This window comes from Euprymna scolopes, chromosome 14, assembly GCF_053919585.1.
Source record: "Euprymna scolopes isolate OS-2025 chromosome 14, ASM5391958v1, whole genome shotgun sequence".
Classification (NCBI taxonomy): Eukaryota; Metazoa; Mollusca; class Cephalopoda; order Sepiida; family Sepiolidae; genus Euprymna; species Euprymna scolopes.
In genome coordinates this window covers 18,825,063-18,850,378 of record NC_136495.1, presented here as the reverse complement: position 1 = coordinate 18,850,378, position 25,316 = coordinate 18,825,063, and the positions used below count along the sequence as shown (strand labels likewise).

The 25,316-nt window shown below is 34.0% G+C and overlaps 1 protein-coding gene across 4 annotated transcripts in view; it reads right to left on the bottom strand.

Annotated features, from left to right (window-relative positions):
• LOC145292888 (DNA damage-regulated autophagy modulator protein 2-like) overlaps positions 1-25,316 on the bottom strand; it is a 541,025-nt gene that overhangs the window by 128,933 nt on the left and 386,776 nt on the right. For 2 of the 4 annotated variants that reach the window (XM_080139015.1, XM_080139021.1), the window contains exon 1: positions 6,159-6,670. The exons of 1 other annotated variant lie outside the window; for it this stretch is intronic. In XM_080139015.1, coding sequence (XP_079995141.1) covers positions 6,159-6,182 — 24 coding nt within the window. In that variant the 5' untranslated portion in view covers positions 6,183-6,670. Of the gene's footprint in view, positions 1-2,497; positions 2,648-6,158; positions 6,671-25,316 lie in introns of those variants that run through there. One more of the 4 variants, XM_080139024.1, reaches the window with a different exon arrangement.

Below are 25,316 nucleotides of genomic sequence, written 5' to 3'. Positions count from 1 at the left end.
GCGACAGGATATTTTAATGGATACATAAATCGTAAAATTGCCTTCCCACTAACGAAACGGCTGTAATTAAAAAAATCCAGGAGAAAATAAAGTTATAAAGAAAAAGTAAGTCTTTGAATTTCAACAGTTTTGCACTAAATTATATATATATATATATATATATATATATATATATATATATACTAGCAGACCACCCGGCATTGCCCGGTCGTAAAATACGATTAAATGTGATAATTTAATTATATTGGATCCAATATATAGTAATGATTTAAAAAAAAAAAAAAAAAATCGTGCACCACCACCGAGAATCAAAGCCAAAACGTTTAGTTTACGATTTACTTTTTCCTTTAATGTCGGAGCTATGAAGACAGATTTGCTGCAAGGCTAAAAATTAAAACATGGACCAATAGCTATTACGTTATACATGCATATTTGTAATGTTGTTCAACCTTTGTCTGACAAATACATTTTGTTAATTTTACTCCCCCCCCCCCGGTTAAAACCCAAATGTAAAGTAATATTAAGTTCCATGTCTAGACCAAAAACTGATAGGTGTTTGGTAGGCAAAATTTTAAAACATATACGCATACATAAATACATATAGAAAGAGGTTTGTGTTTACTATAACCTTTTTACGCAAATATTACGCAAGTATAAATCATGTAGAATATTTGCATGAATCAAATTACACGTAATAATTAACTAAAGATGATCATCCCATAAGAAAACCGGGTACTAGTGCACTTATTGATCCGTGCTGAAATAATTATTTAAAAAGCCATTCTTAACATGGGGAGGGGAGGGTTTTCTGTACCTATTCTATACTTTAACATTATAATTGAATAAAAATAAATAAATAAATAAAAAAAATAAAAAAAACTTTAATTAAACTTGGAAATACGATTTAAAAAATAGCGGGGATCAGTAAGTGCACTAGCACCGCAAACAAACTAATGGGGAATTAATTAAAATGAATGTTTAAAAGAATATGTAAATTAGCTAGATCTTCTGCAGATAACTGCAATTCCACGGCCCATATATAACAAAGTTGCATTTTCTTTTTAGATAGAAAAAAGGGGGGGGGGGTAATATGACTATCATTGCACAAAAAAATTTATAGGAGTGTCGTTAGTTATTTCAAAAGCAAAATATGTATTCAATTAACACAGCATTTTATTTATGTTTGTATAGCATGTCTTACACGTGTTTTGTTGAATAGTGGAAGGGAAGTCTAAACAACTCAGACGGATAGGTGTTGCTCGTTGATAAAAAGGAAACGGAGAGTTTTTGAAGTTCGCAAAATGAGATTAAAAAACTCATTGTAGTATTTATAGGTACCCTTCCGAGAAAAAAAAAAAAAAAAAAGATCAAATTAAATTGAAAGCCGACGAGAGGACATTTTATGCCTCCATATTTTAAAGATCTGTGTATCTAGTAAGATATCTCTGTGTATCTAGATATCTATGGATATTTTGAAGTGCGTAAGTTTACATTTCAAAACGAATACAACGCAGATTTTTATATTTAATAAACATTAATTTGCTTCGTTTTTCCTGTTGTGGACATTTGAAAAAAAAAAAAAAAAAAAAAAAACGTAAAAAGCACACGGATTTTCTTAGTGACACCATGCCACGAAGAAAACAAACTGACAATAATCCTGAAGAAAACGCCGTGATTGTCGAAAGTATGATTTTAGGAAAATAAGTTTATTTTTTTAAAAAGTATTGTATTGGCTTGCGTGTATATATATATATATATATATATATATATATATATATATATATATATATATATATATATATTATAAATTAAAAAATTATATATGAGTGCCAACACGCCCGAAATACTAGTTAGATATCCGAAACAAATTATTTCTAAATTTTGCGGAAAAGCTTAGTATACAATAAGATCGACCATGCACGTTTGAAAGTCCAACACACGCCTGACGAAGGGAGGACGTCCCGAAATATAGCATCAAATGATGTCTTATAGGTTTTCAGCTCTGCGCACAAAAAGTGAATGCGCACTTGCGCGAACAAACATGGCCACCAGTGAAAACAGTAGGGATTATATTTGATAATAATGATCTTAATGTCAGGAAGACTACTTGTCTGACCCAGTTTTAAATGTGATATTTGTTTTCAAAAGACCCGAAAATTGGTAAAAGTCGTCATTTTAACGACGAGCGCTGACTGAGTTGGAAAGAAACTAAACATTGACGTTTTATTTACATAGTATTTAAGTTTTACGATGGGTGAAAGTACAGAGTAGTTAGAAAACGCCCTCCCCATGTTAAGAATGGTTTCAAAATAACGTTATTATTTTAGCACGGTAACTTCTGTATAAATACTCCTGGCTTTTTTTTTCTTTTTTTTTTTTTTAATTATTTAATTAAGATTTAAGAAAAAACAACATGAGAAATCGAGTGACTGAAAATACAGATAAGACAATATCAGAAATTGGAATGATTCTCAAGACAGGAAATATTTTTATCTACCTTCTCTGCTCAATTGCACTTCTCTATTCCTCAGCAAAAAAAAAAAGTGCAACATTTATTTCTTCTCTCCTTCATATTTCGCCGTTGTCAATCATTTCCTCGACCGGCGATCAACCACGAGCATCTTCTTCGAAATAGCTACACATTACTACTGCTACTACTATTACTATGCTAGTATGCTCCTTGGGAGGGAGTATGAGGAGTACTCGGAGTTCCGAATAAAAGTACTCATCTGATTGCGGAAACTGATTATAAAGCAAAACAGGCGCTATACAATCTTTACACTTTTTGTAATTTAAAAAAAAAAAAAAGGTAAATTTTTACTTTGTTTCCACCGTAACCTTTACCTCTTTTATGACCTATGTTTTCAGGTATGCTGAAAACGAATATCGCATTTAAATTTCCGCAAACAAGTAATTTTCTGGATATTAAACAATCTGTGGCGACCATTGCTGAATGCTGTACGCGCAAGCGCGCACAACAATGACTAGTTATAACATAAGGAATCACATTGCTTAATATCCGGAAAACTACTTATTAGTAAAAATTTTATACGATATTCGTTTTCAGCATACCCGAAAATCTCCACAAGTCGTTATTTTGAAGGAAAATGTTAAGGTGGAAACCAAGTAAAAATTTACAAAAATAAAATAAACAAAAAAAAAAAAAAATGCCAGTACTATATGCCAAGTACGTCCAAGGATGGAATACTGTTGCCATATCTGGGCAGGAGCTGCTAAAAACAGCCTATCCTGCCTTGACAGAGTACAAAATAGACTTCGTGGCTTTGTGGGGGATGCTTTTTTCTCTACCCTACAACCTCTCTCCCACAGAAGAGGTTTTTTTTTTTTTTTTACAGTGATCACCACTTATCAAGGCCCGGAAGCCACTCAGGAATAAGGGTTATTGCAAGTACATTACGTTAGTGTGGAGCCTATTCTTGTTTTATCGTTATTTTCCATTGCAGGTGCTCGCTCCTCTGAACTCCAATCTCTGCCCCCCCCCTCGCCAATCTTTCACGAAAAACACCCGTCTAGTTGAATCCACTGTGAAAAATTTTCCCCACTCTGTATCTGTGCCTAAATCAAAACGCGGATTCCATGAACAAAGCTTCTTTTTTAGAACTGCACGCATGTGGAACTGTTCCGTCTGCCTGCTTCCCACCGGACTACAACCTGGATGTCTTCAAGTCCAATGTTAACAAATTCCTAATGAACCGCCCCCTTAAGTAAACACTTCATCAAATCTCCACTAACGTAATGTACTTGCAATAACCCTTATCCCTGAGTGGCTTCCGGGCCTTGATAAGTGGTGATCACTGTAAAAAAAAAACACAAAACAAAAAAAAAAACTTTCAACAGAACCAAATGGAATAAAATATATAGTCACCAAATTACTGTTACCAAGAGCAATAAGTTACTTTCCTATTACCTCGATCTTCTTATGCAAAACATCGACCTTGCTGTTTTTTTAAATGGTATATTTTCAAGTTGAATTCAATTTTATCGTATCTTGTTAAATTGATAGGTGAAAATTACAGACTCGTTAAAAACTTCACATGTTAAGAATAGGTTTCTAAATAACACTATTTCGGCACGGTCCGTATTCTACATAATCACCTTTTGCGTTTTAAAGTAGTTTAAAACGCTTTATTTACCTTTTTTTTTTTCTCTAAAATTTTTAGGTACTAGTGCAGAGAGTGATCCGGACGTAAATAATAACGTTATTATTTAAAAAGCCATTCTTAACATGAGGAGGGGAGGGTGTTTTGTACCCATCTTATACTTCAGCCTTAAAAAAATTAAACATCATAAAACTTTAATTAAACGTGGAAATACGATTAAAAAAAATAGCGCTGATCAGTGATCACTCTCTGCACTAGCACCAATTTTAACTTAGATTTTGCACCGTTGTAAAAAAAAAAAAAAATAAATAAATAAACGAAATACAAAACTAAATTTGAATGAATGAATCACGTGTTTGCATAGAACTCCGTACTACCGTACTAAGTAGTACTAGCACGGATCGTGAAAACAGATCAAATTCATTACCTAATTAAAACAAATAAAATCAGTTATTCTGATACGATTTTGTTTGCTTAAAATAAAAATAATGTGATGTTTAATTTGATTTTTTTTTCAACCTACAAGTTGTTTTTAAGAAACGTTTTAAAAATACGATTTAATTTAAATTGAATCTTAAAAAACGCAAATCACATACGAAAAAATATATTGAAAACAAATCTTATTTTTTAATTGATCTTTCGATTTCGGAGAGAAAAAAAATATAAAATATCGATTTTTCAAAAAAAAAAAAAAAATACACACGAAAAACACATGAAAGGTACATTTAGTTCTTTACGGGAAACGTGGACAACTGCGTCCACGTTTTTTTTTTTTTTTTTTTTTAATGGCTGTTCCCTGAAATGCGCAAAAGGTTTTTTTTCACTTTATTCGTATATATCTTACTTTTTTCTTTTCAAAATCGCGTGTATTTTTTTAAATTTCTTTGATTAAATTTGATCAATACTTATTTCGTGCTTTTTTTTTCCATTTCACTTTATTTTTATTATACCCCCCCCACTAAATATTTGTATTTTTTGTTACATTTATTTTTCATACATATATAATGCTTTTGGCCTTTGTTTTGTCTCAAATAGTACCTTCAAAAAAGTTTTCGTGATTAAATAAACCAATGAAAACCTTTTGTGCATGCGCTTTCAGGGAGCAGCCATTAAAAAAAAAAAATTTAATTAAAAAAAAAAAAAAATGTTTACCAAGGGTCCACACTCCACGTTCCCCGTGAAGTACCGTAAATTCTTTTATAGATTTTTGGGGAGAGGGAGGCGGAATTGTTTATCCATGTATGTTACCGCGCTATCTTATTTTTATTTTCTCATTAAAATTCAATTTTAACGATATATTTATTTATTAAATTGGTAGGTGAAAGTACGGGGAAAATATATATATACCCTCCAACTTAATGAGTTTCTGAATAATGCGGTTATTTCAGCGCGGTCGTGGTACCGATAACAGTTTTTGAAGATTAAAAGTCCCGGGGAATTTGTGTATGAAGTCCAGAATTATAACGGCGACGTTTTATTTGTCCTGAACATGGTTTTAAAAGCATACTACTTGTTGAGATGTCAGTATTTGAAAGTTATCTTATCTTTAACAAGGTTTAAAAAAAAAAAAATGCTGCCTATACACACAATTTTATATAACAGAAAATCAGAACATCGGTACCATAATTTGTTTACTTAAAAAAAAAAAAAAAAAAAAAAAAAAAACTGAACCCTGAAAATTTAAAATAAATATGAATAATTCAAATATTTGGAGGCTCCGCCTTTATTTAACAATGCATTTATAAATATTTTTTATAGAATCACTCCCATCGCCAAATCATGCTCCAAACTGATTACCGATCTTAGGGTTAGTGATAGTTAAGGGGGGGGGCCTTTTCTTATTTTTAGGTTTGCCCACAAGATTTCCAGGATATTCACATGTAATCGCCTAAAAAAAGAGGGTTTTTGGAGAAACTGGGGTTGGATGGGGGTCGTCTACCAAAAACCACCCGCTTGGAGACGAGAGTGATTCGATAAAATCAAGCATTCATTTAAATAAGAAATAAAATAAAAAATAAAAATTATCTCTGAACTTACACTAAAGGGATCATTTAACAGCATTGCCTTAAAACCCGCAACAATAAAACGGACTTAACGGGTCGTCAAATTGTTATTTTCGGTTCTTTGAAGCCGGGCTTCGTTTTTTTTTTTTTTTTCCATTGAAATCGAACGGCAACTGCACACGCACACACAAAAAGATGAGAAATAAATTTGTTCGTAAATAATCCAATTGCGTTTGTCTATTCCCCTTGCTTTATTTTGTTGAAAACATCTTTTTTGCTTTTTTCTTTATCAGCCGAAAGAGACGACCTTTCTCTTTTTTTCTTTTTTCTCACACTGTAGCAAATAAACACGCACCTCACGCAGGAGAGTTTATAATCAGCGCAACAATCGGGCCACCATTTACTATGGATGCACAAAAGGGTAAAAATGATGTTCTTCTAACTTAACTGCAAATTGTCTTTGGAGAGAAGTTCCGACTGAACCAGAAATTGAGTTTATGCCTCTGAAACATCCTACAGCAGATGCCTATTTATTTCCCCACGAGCGCAAAGTTATGCACACGGTCGATTTTTATATCGGGGATAACCAGCACTCCAGCAGTGAGCAGCAGCAGGCAGGCAGCTGGCAGCGGTAACTCTAGATGGGGAAAATAATAAAATTTGACCCATTCCAGAAGGATCATTCCTCTTTTACCGAACGTAGGGAAATTTAATTTGGCGGACGTTTAGAAAATTGACCCCCTCCTCCAAATTCCACAATTTACACCTTTTTTTGGCCAATTTTTACGACGTGCCCCAGCGTATTATAAGCACACCAACCTCCTCATGCTAAGAACGCCTTTCGGAATACCCCCCCAACATCGAAAGCCGTTCTTAACATAGGGAGGTTGGTGTTTATTCCGAAAGCCGTTCTTAACGTGGGGAGGTTGAGGTGTTTATAATACGTAGGGGCATGTCGTAAAAGTGACCCTTTTTTTTCGCGTTGATCTCATCAATTACAAACTTAACTTTCAGATTAAAAAAATGGAAAAAAAAATTATAACTTTTATTGTTGGGGATCAGTTTTCAATTATAACGTTCTACTAAACTGAACACGTACTTTATGACCATCCATCACCGAGAAAACTATTTCGACTCTCTCATGTGATCATTGATTATTCCCGTCTAAAAAAAGGGGCGGGGGGTAAATTTTTTACTTTCTTCCAACTTTTATAGTATGCCGTAAATCTATATCACAGTGATGTCTTATTCTTGCGTCTGAAAAAATTTCCAAAAATATTCAATTTAAACGAAATTGAATATAAAGTTAAAAAAAAAAATAAATAAATGCACGTTTTGGGGGTTATGAGCAGCAGGGCGGCTGGGCTGTGACAACAAATGGATTGGATGAGAGAGAGGGAGATGGAAGGGGTTAAGACGTTCGCTTCCTAATCCTCACCTTTTTTGTAGACAGGAATAAACACTGGTCGAAATATTTTTCTCGGTGATGGTCACAAAGTATGTGTTCAATTTAGTAGAACGTTATAATTGAAAACTGATCCCGACGATGAAAATCATATTTTTTTTTTTTTTTAATCTGAAAGTTAAGTTTGTAATTGCTGAGAGTAATATGAGAAAAGCAGTGTCAATTTAGAGGTGGGAGTCAATTTCCTAAACGTCCGCCTTTAATTTTCCATCTACCATTTTACAGTTCTGAAACTTTTTATAAATGTTTGTTTTTTTTTTGTTTTTTTTTTTACAGGAATTGTATAAGAGCCTTGGAGGCTTCTGAAAAAAAAAATGTCTGACTACGTCAGATTAAAAGCATCGAGACAGTGAAACTTAGGTTAAAATAAGGAAATAACTTTAAAACAGTTTCAGTACATTAAAAATATACAGATCTGTCGAAAATTAAATTTTAATAGTGATAGAACGATTTCATTATTTTTTCTGATTCCGACTCAATGAATAATTCTGATCTAAAGTTTTGATTCCGATACAATTACCGATTCTGATTCTATTTAAATCTCCAAATGTTTAACGATAGAGTTTTTTGTTGCTGTTTTTTTTTTTTTTTTTTTTTTTTTTTTTTGAAATTTTCGTATTACTTAAAAAGTCATGTAATATATGCATGTATTTCTGCAGACGTAAAAATGCATTTGTGGGGATAATCTATTGACGTCACTTTTATAGGTAGTTTAAAATCAATAAATATTTATCATCTTATAATTAGTACCAGCAATGAGAAATTAAGTTTAAAAATCAAAACAGAAATGAAAACAAGAACAAGAATCGTTTTTTTTTAAATCAGAAAACACACGCACAAATTTTTCTGATACAAATTCTGATGCGACAAAAACTTCCACATTTTCTGATTCACGATTCTGATTTTGATTAATCGTCTCAACAATAAATTTTAATGTTTGTTGATGATCATTAATTATGTATATATATTTTTAAAAAGTTTTGCTTGCTTAGTTGTTATCTTTAAAGCCGAAAAGCCACACATGTATGTATAATATCGGGATAGTTGTAGTGCCATGGAAAGGGACCCTGTGCATGGAAAGGGACCCTGCTGCTATCTATGGTGGACTTTAATGAAGCCACAACATCATAGGCAGGACTCGGCTAATGGACCTATTGGGTGTATATACATGGCATTAAAATGGGCTCATGTTGCCCAACACTCTCTCCTCGACCTGAAATTAAACAAAAATGTAATGAAATGACAGCCCCAACAAATATCGCAATTAAACCAGACAACCACCTAAACAAAATCAATTCACCCCGTTTCTTGAGACTCGCATTCACAAATATTTGTGGGCTTAGAAGTAATCTAGATGATCTGGAGTCTTACCTCTTAGTAAACTCCCCGGATATTTTAGCATTAAGTTAAACAAATCTACACTCCTCAACCCCCTATAACTACTTTAATATGACTCGGATAGATATATGCACAGGCTTGGAGTCTATATTCTAAGAACCCTTCCATTAACTAGAGAGCAACGTCTGGAATAGTATGACCAGGCCTTTATGTGTTTTTGACTAACCTTTCATCACTGCGTTCGTTATATTTTCTCTATTGTTGTCCTTCAAGCTAATACTGTACCCTAATCGATCATGTCTTTGATAGTATTGATACAGCACTCTCCTTAGATAGTAATGCCCAAATACACATGTTTGGCAACTTTAATATCCACCATAAAAATTAGCTTGGTTTCTCAGGTTACACAGATACAGCTGGATGCTCTACTTATAGTTTTTCTTTAGCCCATTCCCTCACACAGTCATGTTCCCAACAAGCCTCCCAGATAGTGATCACCAGCAAGCTTCACTTCTAGACCTATTCCTTACCACAGTACCTGAGGATTATGTGACTAAAGCTCACAGTCCACTTGGAAATGCAGACCACTTAATGGTGTCAGTAAACATCACACTTAAGTCTCAACCTCAAGCTCAAGGTGAGGAGCCATTGCTCAAACGACAAGGTACTACAAAAAAAGCTGACTGGGAAGGCATCAGAGAACACATCAGAGATGTCCCATGGACCAACATCAGTGTGTCAACGAGACAACCGAATCGTGCAAAGTAGGCATTTGAGCACATGTCCCTGCATAGAAATATTATAGCAAACTCCAGTCACCCCCATGATTCACTACAGATTGCCATTGCACAAAGATGGCACGCATTCAGCCAATTCGTACATCATAAGTCAAATACAAATAGGCAAAAATTTATAAATGCTAGAAATCATTGTAAGAGATAAATAGCCACAGCCAAAAGAAAGCATGTTGAAATAACCAGGGAACTCATAGAATCGCAGAAGATAGGAACTCGTGATTTCCGGAAAATTTATAATAGTGTAGTGAATAAAGGTAATCAGTAATTTCCCCACTATCCAACAACCATCCACCTTAAAGTCAACAAACAACTCCCTCCCAAATTTCCCTATGCGGACGGAAACCACAATTGATGATGTAAAAATCACTCCTCATTATGTCTGTGATATCATAAAAAAATATAGACACCTCCAAAGCATGTGGGCCTGATCTCATCCCTGCTATACTTATTAAGAAATGCTCAGCTGAGCTAGCCCCTATACTTTCTGTAGAGAATGGGGTCAACCGATGAGACGAGTCAGAAAAAAGTGGTTCGGTAAAAACAGTCGTCATACGGTGTTATAAACTTAGCACTAGTCTCAGACTCGGTAAACTTTTGAAGCCCACTTTACATGGTGCTACAAACAGGATTTATTTCTACAGGATTATTTTTTCTTACTGAAATGTGAATAGTAATGACGTCAGGACAACGCGATGACGGACATTACTTGCAACTAATTCATCAGTTGATAAATTTACAGAAAGAAAACGAGCCTCGTGCTGGCAGGGAAAATGTGTCAAACTGGCTCCAAAAAAAACTGGACAAGCCTGTGATCAAGGATGGTTACACTGACAGGGACTGGGCATTATTTATCAACACATGGACCTGGTACAAACAAATGTACGGTTTAACAGATCTTGTGGAAATATGCAAGGAGTTAAGAACGGCTTGCTCGAACGAGGTTAAAGACTTTTGTTCAAACTAGTAGGGCCCAAAGCTCTCAATATAGCTATGGAAGAACAACACCTATGACATATATGACTCATTGAAGTGAAAGGTCTACATAAAGAGGTGCATATTCATAGATTCCACAATATGAGACAACAAGAAGCGTAGAGCCCCGAACAGTTTTTAGCAAAGTTTTGGTCCCAAACAAGGTTTTTCAATTTTACTGTCCAGTGTGCTAACGAGAGCTGCCGACAGACAATAAACTATTCGGAGGATATGGTGGCTGGCAAACTGGTAGCTGGACTTGCAAATACAGAATACCAGTGCAAGCTGTTGGTCGAAGCTAATATTTTGACAACAGTGAAGCAGAAATTTTACATACTGGTTAGTCTAGAGACAACGAATACGTTGACTCATTTGAAAAGTAGTCTAAAAGAGCATTCAACATTTGGCTTAATGAGGTCAGAGAAGAAACTGTCTCAGGAGGAACCCAGAACCCAGAACCCCTCAAAATAAACTATGTAAAGGGTGTGGGAGGACATCATACCCCAATGGGCTAAAAGGAACTCAGATGCCATGATTGTAGAATTACTGGACACTTATGAAAAGTGTTAAAAGTAAAAAACCAAAGAGGTTGACAATGGAGTCGAGTGATTCAACACAACACCAGTCAAAAATACTTAATAGCGGAGGAAGAGGAAGACCAGCGTTTCGTAAACGAAAACAGAAATTAACAGTATTACTACATCTTGCATAGAGCAGAGGTACATTCAAAAGAAACCCTCTTCAAACCGCCACCCTCCATAAAAGTCGAAGTATCTTTGATACCGGAGTCTCATGCCGAATTTGAGTGCACCTTAGATAAGTGGACTTGCTATCAAATACATCCAGACCATTGCGGATATTGGTGTTCAAATATGTTTGAGTGGCCCTGAAATACTGGAAGTATTTGGATGCACTAGTGACATGCTAATATCAACCACCCATAGGATACATGGAATCGCAGACAAACTACTACAAATTAACGGGATAATTTTTACATGTTGGTTATTATTAAAGTTGGCCTTAAAGAAACTGGACAAGTCTTTTACGTATCAGAAAAAACGTCAGGATTTTACTTATCTGAGTCGAAACTGAAAGAGAGTTAATCTCTCATGATTTTCTACACCAGATATCGAAAGCTGACATGTCAACCTCAAATAACGGGGTAGCACTATGTGGATGTCTCCCAAGAGAAACAAAGCTACAAGAATCCCATTGACCACTATCAGAAATAATAGGTAATGTTGGAACAATGGTTATATGAGCACTTCAAATCAAGGGCATTCAATACCTGCCCCCATTAACCGTTACACGTGATATCAGGGAGATCATCATCTGTGCACACACACACACACACACACACACACACACACACACACACACACACACACACACACATTCTTGTCCCCCATCATTGGAAAAATAAGGCGAAGGAAGATTTAAATAGGGATGTTGCATTGGGCATCACTGAGGCAGTACTAGCAGGTACGCCTACAGTCTGATGTTTGAGGATGGTAGTTGCACTAAAGAAGGACAGATCACCAAGAAGGATGGTAGGCATACAAAAATTGAATGCTGCAACGATGAGGGAAATCTATCACACTCCATCCCCATTTAACCAAGTGTCTGTTGTGCCCATGTGAATCAAGAAAGTATATTTTTTTAGTTTCTCTTCACTAATTTTTTTATTTGTTGATGATTTTCATTGTTAGTATTTTTTTTTTCATGTTAATTTGTTTTCAGAAGGTTGTGCTTTTTGCATGTCCAAATGTCAGTGGTCAAACAATATTAACTGAACATTTTCAGTTAATATTGTTTGTTCCTCTTAATAGTGTTGAGCTTTTCTTATTTTGATAAGTTCTGCTTTGCTAAAGATTTACTCTTTGATAACAATCTAATATACAGGGTGTCCACAAAGTCTGGCTACATAATCAACAGGATGCTTGTACAAAGTCTGGCTGCATAATGTAGCCAGACTTTGTGGACACCCTGTATAAAAGGCGTTTGTCTGTCTCTATATTTTCACACTTTATCTCTTCTGAAACTAAAAGTTGCAGAGCAGCGCTAAATGCCTCAAATGATTGGATTTTTTTATAGACATTTTTTATGGGTTTTTAGCCAATTAAAATACTTTTTAAGGGGTTAAGAATGTGTCAAAATTGAAAAAATCGTTAAACATTTTTTACATTCATCTCAGTTTATTTTTAATTTTTAATTTTTAATCAGTTCATATGCGTGTCACGTTGGTACAGTGGTAACGTCACCAGCTTTGAATGCTATAGTTTTGTTTTCAGTTTCGATTTCAGCTGATAGCACCTAAATATGTTTTTTATTTTTGAAATCACAACTCTATTAAGAATATATACGAAATTTGGACAACTTAAAATATCATATTTAAGTGTATTTTCTGACTGGGCAAATCCGGGCGGCTCACTTTTCCTTCTAGTCATATATATATATATATATATATATATATATATATATATATATATATATATATATATATATAAGTACAAGAATTTAATAAAAATGTTGAAAACCACTTTAGCAAAAGTTAAAAACATATTTATTTTTCAAAAAGGAAACACAAATAAAATGAATTGTCCTGAATCCATGGAGTTTCGAAAGAAATACAAGTTAGCAAAATACTGAATAAGATTTTGCTTGTAAAGTATTTAATGTAACTGCAAGTATGAAGTAGATCTCACTAGCGTGAAAAGCAGAGAGAGAGAGAGAGTGGGAAAAATAAAAAAATAATTTCATGTGAATGGATGTACAAGTCAATGAGTGAAAAATCCAAAGACGGTAAAAGTAAAGAATTCAAATGTAAAAAATCCAAAGAAATCCCAATAATGGAAGATGTTCTGAAATAATCCAAAAGGTAAAATTCTGTGTACTTAATCATAAATGGGTTCAAGGAGAAACAGTGAGTCCAAGTATTTTTATTAAAAAAACTGAAAAATTGTCGGGAGAGTGATGAAGTAGAGAGTTTTAACATGTTGTAGAGGTCGACTCTCGATCCTTGATGCTTTTGTTCAGTCTTGAAGACAATGGATACTCCATGTAAGAGTAGCTAAGCATGTAATTTTGAGGCAAGAGTTGCGCAATCTCCAACGACACCTCTCCTAAATCAACTTGAGTCCAGTGGTAAGGAGAAGTCCAAGGCGACTGGAGACAATGCCGATATATATATATATATATATATATATATATATATATATATATATATATATATAAGTTTCGTGGTTCAATTGCTCTATTCTTACATATTGAGCTTTTCTTTTTTGGTTAGGATCTCCTTGAAAGTATTACTTCAAGCAATATCTATCAGGATTTTTTCATCTGAATTTCTATCAGTGTCTTATCTCGCTTATATATATATATATATATATAAAACATGCAGGCAAAATAAAATGAAATATTAAAATACTGAAATAATAGAAGAGTCACCAGGTAACAAGTGTTACGTTAAACATAAACAGTTTTGTAAAAGAGAAATTGAGAACAACGAAATTTAATAACAAAACATTTTATACAAGTAAACGAATATGAAAGTTATTTTTGAATAATGAAAATGTTCAAGGTTTACGTTTTGGTAAAGAAGCTTGAGTGAATAGAGGATACAAGTCAAAATGTTCATTGTGTGAATATGTGCGTATTTGAGGATTTGCCCAGTGTGGGATTGTGTGTGTGTGTGTGTGTGTGTGTGTGTGTGTGTGTGTGTGTGTGTTATAATTGTGTATATGTGTGTGAGATGAAGCTGATATATGTCAGGCAATCCTTATCCTTTTACTATTCTCAGGTCCCAGAGAGGCACAGGATGGCTTGTAAAGAATGCAGTTCCTGGATTCCTTTTCATTGGGGAGGGGGGGGCAACTGGTGATGTCTGAATCCTTTTAGCAGCCTGTCTCCTTGCTTTATCGGAGTTCCCAACATTGGCTTGTTACTTTTGCATGTATGTGTTATTTTATTTGAGGATTTAGAAATATTTCCATTGGTTGCAAATAATTTGCTTTAAAACTTCATGTTAAAAGTTGTTAGCTTTAGAAAGTGAGGAGGAAAGCAAATTCCAACAAAGCAAAGAAGGAAAGAGTGTGAGCAATCATAGCTGTTTGAATTTTAGCGTTCGTAGGGATAAACTTTATGACAAAATGCCGATTTTGATATTGTTCTTCATCAATTCTATAAAATGGAGACCTGGATATGATGAAAATAAAATATACAACTTTCCGACTCCAACGAATACCTATTTTCAATATTTAATAAATACACATCAACAATTGGAAACTGTGACATTATATTATTAATACCAATAATTTGTTTTCTAATTCCCAGATATTTTTTTTCTGACGTGATTATTGCTGTATACCGTATTTTATCAAAGACAAACATCCTTAGACAAATATCCTTAGACAAATATCCTTAGACAAATATCCTAAGACAAACATCCTTAGACAAATACTTTAGACAAATATCATTAGACAAACATCCTTAGACTAATATCCTAGGACAAACATCCTTAGACAAATATCCTTAGATAAACATCCTTAGACAAATACTTTAGACAATTATATCCTTAGACAAATATCCTTAAACAAACATCCTTAGACAAACATCCTTAGACAAATATCCTTAGACAAACATCCTTAGACAAATATCCTTAGACAATCATCCTTAGACAAATACCTTAGACAAATATCCTTAGACAAATATCCTTTGACAAATATCTTTAGACAAATATCCTTTGACAAACATCCTTAGACAAACATCCTTAGACAAATATCCTTAGACAAATACTTTAGACAAATATCCTTAGACAAATATCCTTAGACAAACATCCTAAGACAAACATCCTTAGATAAACATCCTTAGACAAATACCTTAGACAAACATCCTTAGACAAATATCCTTTGACAAATATCTTTAGACAAATATCCTTTGACAAACATCCTTAGACAAATACCTTAGACAAATATCCTTAGACAAATATCCTTTGACAAATATCTTTAGACAAATATCCTTTGACAAACATCCTAAGACAAACATCCTTAGACAAATATCCTTAGACAAATACTTTAGACAAACATCCTTAGACAAACATCCTTAGACAAATACCTCAAAAATATTTAAGAGAGGATTTGTTTTAAAACAATATAAAAAATGTAATAAAATATTAATTAAATAAAGTTTGACATTATGTTTATCACTTCTTTGAAATGTAAAATGTCCCCGACAGTTTTATTAATACCACATCGTGGAACATATCCAGCATTTATTCAACACCATTTTTTTTTCAGCTATCTGTTTGCACTCGTTTAAGATAGAAACTGGAAATTTTGGCACCAAAATGAAAAAAAAAAATGAAATGGTTTCCTGCAGAATGAGGAAACGGTCATGAGAGGATAATTCTCTTTTTTTCCTGACACTCCACCTTCACCCTAACTTCCCGTGACAAATACCACAAAATGTGGCCCAATTAAGCTTTTCTTTTCGTCATTTCATGTTTTTAATCATTACTTAGCATGTTTCTGATTTTTTTAGATGAGGGTTCATGATTTGTATTACTGGCAGCCAAATTCTTACCCCAAAACTGATTAAACAGTTTGCTGCATGTCTGAATACCCTTTATGTAAAATTTCAAATGTTTAGAACCAAAATTGGCTGAATAGTTTGCTAGAGACCGCAAAGGTAAAATCTTTTGAGCTTTGACCCCTTGGCTGCCAAATTTTCGGTCAAAAAAGGATTAAAAAGCTTGCCCTATGTTTGAATACACTTTATGTAAAATTTCAAATGTTTAGACCAAAAATTGGCTTTGCGCAAACCTTTTCTAGTCTCACACAAAAACACGCGTTCACATCTCAAGCTATATTACTTGTCATATACATACACGCACACAAACATACGCGCGCACGTTCACACACGTATATATTCACGTTCGCGTACATACACTCACATTCACGTGTATACAAACACATGCTAACATACGCACATGTATGCAAACATGGACAACGTCACTTCCCTTTCAAAGGAAATCCACACATGCGCAAAAGACACACTGGAAACAACTATAAAAGCAAGAGACAAGCTGTTTCCAACCCTTTTCGGACCAGCTTCCAAGCTGGGCGGCCTACGGACCAAAGCGTGCCTTTTCGGCAGGCGCACGCACGCGCTACTATGTGGGACAAAAAGCTTACAGACCGTACGTACACTTTATACGCTTTCTCTCTCCATTAACTGGATTGACATTCTCACTCTCTCTCTCTCTCTATCTACAACTTGTGCCGGAGAACACCTCCGCGTAGCTGACGGCTAACATGGTGCACAGCTTTTACTGATGTCAACCCTCTATCTTTGTCTTTGTCTACACGCTGGACTATCATTCCCATTTCTACTGCATTACTACTCACTTCTCTTCCCACGTGAGAACAAACGATAGTGACCCGAACGTGAGATGAACACACATTTCCTTTCCTTCTATACCACCAGTCCCGCAACAAACGATGGTTACACCCGAGCGCGGATATGAACACGTGTTACACCTAAAACATTCATTCTTTCAACAGTAAATAAACAACACATTTATCTTATCCAGCAATTGATTTTTTGTTTCCTTCATTCCATTCGTTTCATGATTTTCTTTTGTAACGGGATTAGGATTTATATATCCTAGTCATCTACAGCTTAGTAATTTGGTAGAGACCGCAGAGATCATTTTTTTTTTTTAACTTTGACCCCAATTTTGACGCCTTAAAGTTTATTGTTTTGGTCTCAAATCAAATTAAAAAGTTTGACCCATGTCCAAGTAACCTACATCTAACATTTCAAGTGTTTGAACCCAAAATTGGCGGAGGGGGTTCGTAGAGTTTTCAAAGGTCAAATCGTTGAACTTTGATCCCTTGACAACCAAATTTCTGTCGGAAAACCGATTAAAAAGATTTTCCCAAATCTCAATACCCCTTATGTCAAATTCCTAGTTTGTAGACTGAAAATTGACAGAGTAGTTTGGTAGGGAAACGTGTACGTACACGTGTACACACACACATACACACGCACACACACACACACACACACACACACACACACACACTTTTATAGATATATAGATTTGTTTATTTACTTTTAAAAACTTAATCTTCTGTTGCTGGCACAAGTAAAAAATATACATGCATATCTGACAATGCGTTTATCGAAATCATTGCTACACAATACATAAAGGGAAAACATTAAAAAGTTTGTCAAATTAAAAATAAAATCATATCTAGAATAAAAATGAGGACACTCCCCTTATGCCCCCCACCCCTGAAATTCTACAACCAACTGCCAATAGGAATCGGAAATTCTACCGGAATCTTGATAAGTGGTGACTACCTTGTAAAAAAAAAAAATAAAAAATAAATAAAAAATAAAAAAAATCTTGGAATCCTCGCATCACTATTGCTAATACTCGCGAAACATTTTGTCGGTGATTTTTCTTACGGAGGGCATAAATAATAAATAATAATAACGGAGAAATCAGTCATTCTTTTTTCCTTACTTCAAATCCGTTTAAATAGATATGCAATTATTGTCTCATTGGCCATCCGTAGAATCTAATCAGCAGTAATGGGTTTTCCGATAAAACATTGAGATAACTCAAAGCGAGCGAGAGAGAGATGATTGGTTCTTTAAAAAGTCGAAATGTAATCGAACTTGTCGATTATCCGAAAAGAAAAGAAAAAAGCAGTTGATATTTATTGATAAATTAAAATTAAATATTCGGTCAAGGGTATTTTATTTTATTTTAAGGTTTTGATCTTAAAATATAAAAAAAAAAAAAAACGACTTAGAGATGAAAATAAAAAAATAACGAAAAAGAATCTTTCAGGTACGGAATACGTTTTTTTTTTATTATTTTTTTTTAGTATCTATTTTCTTTTATCGCACGAATCGTTTGTACTACTACTATAACTACTACTATAACTACTACTACTGCTACTACTTCATTGGATCCCCGCCTATTCCCTTACTCCGACTGATCGATGGTTAGGATTGTTTTGGCAATACCAGACCAAAACTTATCGGGACGAGGTATGATCCAGCATGGTCCTAGATAGTACACCCTCTCAGATAGTACCTCCTCGCTTTGGGGTGGTTGGTTCATCATTACCGATCCCCCGAGGCGCATCTACCGGGGAATAACAACGAATCTGTTCTTAACTACATAGCCAGAATGTCCCCCCCCCCACTTTTGAGGGAGTTGGTCATCTCCGCCTTCCTGCTTTGGCGAATGATTACAATCAGCAACATAAAATGACGTTGGAAAATTTGTTAAAAACGATGTATTTTGCTTCATCTACTAATTTGTGATCTATTTGCGTTTAAAAATAATATTTCATAAAAATTTAAAGTTCGCGTAAATATCAATTCTTCTGAGCAAAGTAGCTACCTAGTTAGCTACGTCAACATAAATAAAGATGGCTTATTGGCTCAGAATCGGTATTTACGCAAACTATAACTTTTAACGTTTCTGAATTTTTGAGATGAGGATTTATTGTTCGGTGCGGTGCACTCCCCTATCTGTATTTGTTTTTTTTTCGTCTTTTCTTTTTCATTATTTTTTTTTTCCAGCGGATTATTATCGAATTGACACTAGTCTACCAGGTTTTATATATATATATATATATATATATATATATATATATATATATATATATATATATATATATATATATAAATTTTTTAATAAATATTTAAATAGTTGTAGGGGGTGCTCAATTTCTAATGAAACGTTCTAGTAAATCATGCACCCATTAAAGAACCACTCGATATTTTAAGCCAAAGTTCGCGAATTTAACCCTCTTTTTTAAAAACAGCTTAGCCTTTTTTTAAAGATTATATTAAAAAGCGAAATTAAAAAAAGAGCTGAACTACTACTACTACTACTACTACTACTACTACTACTACTACTACTACTAATAATAATAATAATAATAATAATAATCATCTGGTGCCACACCAAATAAGTGAGGAGGGTCAAGAAGGATGAAAAGACCGGAGAGACAGCACTAGCCAGACCTCTGCTGGTTGAGTGCAAAGAGGACTGGGACCTTGGGGAGGGGCTTATTGCCACCCAAATTCCGGCGAAGTCCAATGGTCGCTGCCAATAAGAAATTAATGTTGAGCGGTTGTTGCGATAACGCAAATTCATCTGCAAAGGTGATCGAAAGAGGTGGAGACTTCTGGAAATCTGGGTAGACTTGTTGTCACTCAGGCTCCAGAGAAGATCACAAATTGTTCTCAAAGAGAAATCTTTGATGATGGCTTGTGTGACTACTTCTAGGAGTAAATAATAATAATAAAAAAACACTATGATTAACGCTTTCCCTCCTTCATCAGTAGGGTTGTGACAACAGCATATTCTTTTCATTGTTTTGACTCTTGAGTATATATCCGAGACAGTTAGACACAGTTAATCAGTCGAAAACCACATTAATCTGTATAAAAGCATATAAAATATCAACGGATACACACTCGAGAGTCAAACCAATGAAAAGAATATGCTGTTGTCCCAGCCCTAGTTATCAGACACACTTCTCCCATTTCTTACTTTATTGTGCCTAATTTGTTAAAAAAAGAAACAAAAAACAAAATGAAAACAGTAGCCCTAACAATCCAAAATAATACTATGAATCCCCATCTAAAAAATTTCAGAAACAAACTTCTGAATATTTAAAAATATAGAGTGCTAGAAAGCTACTAACGCCCGAAAGTATCCTGTAACTCTATAAGGCCACCATTCGCCAATGTATGGAGTATTGTTGTCATATTTGGACTGGTGCATCTGCTACTAGTCTCTCGCTCCTAGACAAGGTTCAAAAGAGAGTCGCCAACCTGATAAGTTCTGAACTGTCATCTATGCTTCAGCCTTTGTCCCATCTACGAAATGTTGCACCCCTCTGCCTGTTCTACAAGTACTTTAATGGTGAATGCTCTGACGAACTGCAAGCACTTGTACGCCCTCGACGTAAATATCCCCCCCGACAAACCCGACAACCAGCTAAATCCCACCCCTTCACAGTGGAGATCCCTAGATGTAAGAGAGCCTTCTACTCCAGTAGTTTCTTCCCCAGAACAGCTAGGCTTTGGAATTCCCTTCCGGGTCTCTGCTCTCCCAACTGTACTGACATGCAGAAGTTCAAGTGTAACGTGATCAGACATCTTGCTGCCCAACTCCTTACATAGTACCCCTGTGGTTTATGTCCCTGATAGTAGCCCCCTACATCAAGTGGCAATATGCCTTGATTGGGGTGAAAATGTAAAAAATAAAAAACAATAAAAAAAAATTACCTTTCTTTTTTGAAGGTTGGGGAATAAATTTTCAAATACAAAACGAGTATGTGTATGTGCACAAACATTTATGCTATTAAAGTTGCACACCTGAAATTTAGTAGAATTTATACTTATGTCACACAGCTTGAGTAGGTTTTGTTTATACAAAGTCGCGAGTACGTCCCCGACAATCAGTCCGACGGAATCTGGGTCATTTTTAAGAAGGTGCATCTGTCGGACAATAGTTTTAGTACGTCCAATGTTACCATTTTTCTTTAAAACGGGGCTGGTTTATTGCTAATCGCCTGAGACGACTCTATAGGAGTATGACGACAGGGCTACTCAGGCATTATTTGAAGGCTAGAATGCGTACGGCTCTTGTGTGTTGACCTTTTTTTTTTCAGGCCCCTCCTTCCGACGTTGTGTCACATCTTGTGGTTTAAGTGAGGTAAATATCTATCTATTCGGTGTCATTTTACCGATTTTTTTTTTAAGAGGTCCCTAGTTTTAAGAAGGTTGTGTTCTCATGCGCCACTAAGAGGCGATGGCACGCAAATATTCGGCATATAAATGGTAACGTAGTGATTCGGGATCACTTCTATTGTCTTCACGAGCAAAAAATATATGCTTTAAATTTCATAAAATACATTTGAAATGTTAAGAGTTTTGACCTCATATGTCACATAGTTGTTCACATAGAGATTCGAGAATACTTCCATTGTTTTCATCACTTGATTTTACATGAGACTAAACTTTTAGATTTTATGTTTCTTGCTAAAAGGAACACACAAACATAACATACACACATAGGCACTGAATTATATATGACTAGCCTGGGTGGCCGGCGTTTCCCGAGTGTTTGGAGGTGTGTGTTGAGCCAAAAAAAAAAGTGGTAGTAGGTAGGCAGGCTCGAACTCATTACGCGAAGGTTGAAAAAGAAAGTGAAAGAAAATCTGACGTCTTACTGCTACTCCATGACGCGACCGGAAGTTCAGAACGTTAAAATTAGGCTAAGTCAATCCAAGCGATATGATGACTTGCAAAAATGGCTAGCAAAAAATTGACCCCTCTTTCTAGAAAACTGCCCAGTTGAGAGTGAAAGAATTAATGTTTTTGTCCAATTTTTCGATATTTGTCGTCCGAGACGTCCCACTTCAAAATAATATTGATCTCGTGAAAATCCATCGCCTCTGTCGAAAGTTTTATACGTGTATACATACATACATACATACATATTTTGTTCAAAAATCCACACCGATGATTTGTTTATAGTGGTGAAAGCTATTAACCAACTATACTTTTTGGGATAACTGTTAATCTCAGTCGGTGCAATGGTTGCCGTAAGACAGAGCATACAGTAGTCTTTAGGTTTTTACATCAAAGTTTTCCTTCTCCTAGATGCATGTCTTAAGGAAGACTAAGGGCGCATCTTTCCCAGTGGATTAAACGCGTCCCCAGATACCAACCGAGAAATTTCTAGGTACATACACCGCCGAGCATTCCCAGATGTTCACCCATGTGGTATTGGCCATGTTCATCCTTGCTTAACATTGGTGATCTAATGAGAATCAGCGTTTCAACAATATATTTACGTAAAATTAATTTTACTTATTTTCACTATTTAATTCTACAGTACTCAATACGTAAATAGAGTTAAGTAGTAGAGTTTGTTTAATTTTCATATATATATATATATATATATATATATATATATTCATATATATTCAAAGCATGCTTTGAATATATATATATATATATATATATATTCATATATATTCAAAGCATGCTTTGAATATATATATATATATATATATATATATATATATATATATATATATTCATATATATTCAAAGCATGCTTTGAATATATATATATATATATATATATATATATATATATATATATATATTCATATATATTCAAAGCATGCTTTGAATATATATATATATATATATATATATATATATATATATTCATATATATTCAAAGCATGCTTTGAATATATATATATATATATATATATATATATTCATATATATTCAAAGCATGCTTTGAATATATATATATATATATATATATATATATATATATATATATATATATATATTCATATATATTCAAAGCATGCTTTGAATATATATATATTCAAAGCATGCTTTGAATATATATATATATATATATATAATGTATATACATAATGTATGTGTATATTTATATAATGTGTGTATATATATAATATGTATATATGTGTGTGTATATATACACACATTATATATATATGTACGTAATGTGTATATATATACACATTATATATAATGTGTGTATATATATACACACACACACACACACACACACATTTTTTTTTTTTTTTGTTTATAGTTTTAACATATACTAGCAGGACCCTTGCAAATTCCACAGCGGCAGTAGATATAATTGCCGATATTGTTTCAATAATAATTATTTCTGATTAAAGATATTTGTTTTATAGAATTAAAACATTTAATTTGCTTTGAATTTATTATTTTTGGAAACAAACGATGACACACGTACGTACATTAAAGGTATTAATAAATTATTAAACACTTTACAACGATTTTTATATTACAATTTTAACAACAAATTTTCTTTGAGAAATCGTGTCAAGGTTGCCATTAATGCAGGATAATTAAATTTCACTTCAGAAAAAACAAACAAAAAAAAAACACATTTTCTTCAAAACGTGCAGCCCAAAAGTGACATCATTTATTTTTTTATGTTTTTTACAGTGTATCTTCGATTATCGGGCGATCCTACTCATAAAAAAAGGAGGATAGATAACATACTACTCACATTAAATTAGCATATCTACATATTACTAATTCAATGTTCGTAGTATGTTATTATCTTCTACCTTCCTTTTTGGATAAATAGGATCTCCCGATCAAATAATTTGTAATCTTGAAACGTACGTACGTCATAGGTACTACGATATTAATAAATAGATTATTATTAAAGAAGAAAAAATTTATAACGAATTAAACCTAAAATTTACTTCAAAAATATTTTTCTTCTCTTTTACGCAAATTAAATGTTTAAATAATAAAATAAGACAATTGTACACAAGTGGAGGGGGGGACACAAAGGAAGGGGTAGTGATTGAAAAAAAAACACTACTTAGACGTCTTTCGGCCGATACTTTTCAAAATGATTGACGGCAACGAGGAGTAATATCGGTTAAAAACGTGATTAAAAGACCATAAATTACTATCGAGGGTCGACAAAAAAAAAAAAAAAATAAAAATAAAAATAGTATATGGGAAGCGAAGGAAAGAAACAATCTCAGCGAACACTGTTGTTTGAATAATACTGTGTACGAGCTCCTAAGCCGACTATCGGTGAACATTTATTGCAGTGCCAAATCTGTACTGGATGCGACTTCTTTTCATTTACGTTATTCGTCTCTGTGTAAACAAAAAGAACACATCCATAACTTAGAATTTTAGGGTTTTGAATGCTTTTAGGGCACAACCTAATAAAATAGATAATTCAATACAAGCTTCTGAAATGACGAACGCAACAACTTCATAAAAGGTAACACAGAAAAAGTTTATTAAGGAGAATGTGATATGTTCCTTGTCAAAAGCTGGACTCCGGCTACCTGGTGCTATCGCGGTAGTTATTCCCTCGTGGAATCGTAGGTACCGTTAGAAATCACCGAGGTGGAGAGAGAGAAGAAAAGAGAGGTCCGTTCTGTTTGGTGTAAGGACGAGTTCTTATTCCTCAAACGGATGCTGGCCGAATTGCTTAGGGGATAGGAAGGATCAATGCGCCGTACCCCTGATTGGTCAGTATGTGGCCAAATAACACAGGGGAGAGCTATTGATTCGAGGAAGAAAATAGTCCCATTTGTTTCTGCTACAGAACTTACGGGTATTCGTTGAGATTGTTTTGTTTTTCTCCTCTTCCCCATACTATTTTTATTTTTTGTCCACCCTCGCCAGTAATTTATGGTCTTTTGACCACGTTTTTAAACGATGTTACCCCCTAGCTGCCTACAATTATTTTGAAAAGTGTCGGCTGAAAGACGTCTAAGTATTTTTTCAAAAATATTATTTCTCTATTCTCCCCCCCCCCCGTTTGTTTAATATTTTTTTTTTATTTAAACAATAAATTGAAATATAGGAGAAAAAATATTTTTGGAGAGTTTTTTTTCGTTCGTTATGACACCTTTTCTGTAATAATATATGTTAAAACTCTAAAAAATAATATCCAAACAATAAATAATAATGACATTGCATCCAGTATTATTGAAATGTTTAATATATATATATATAT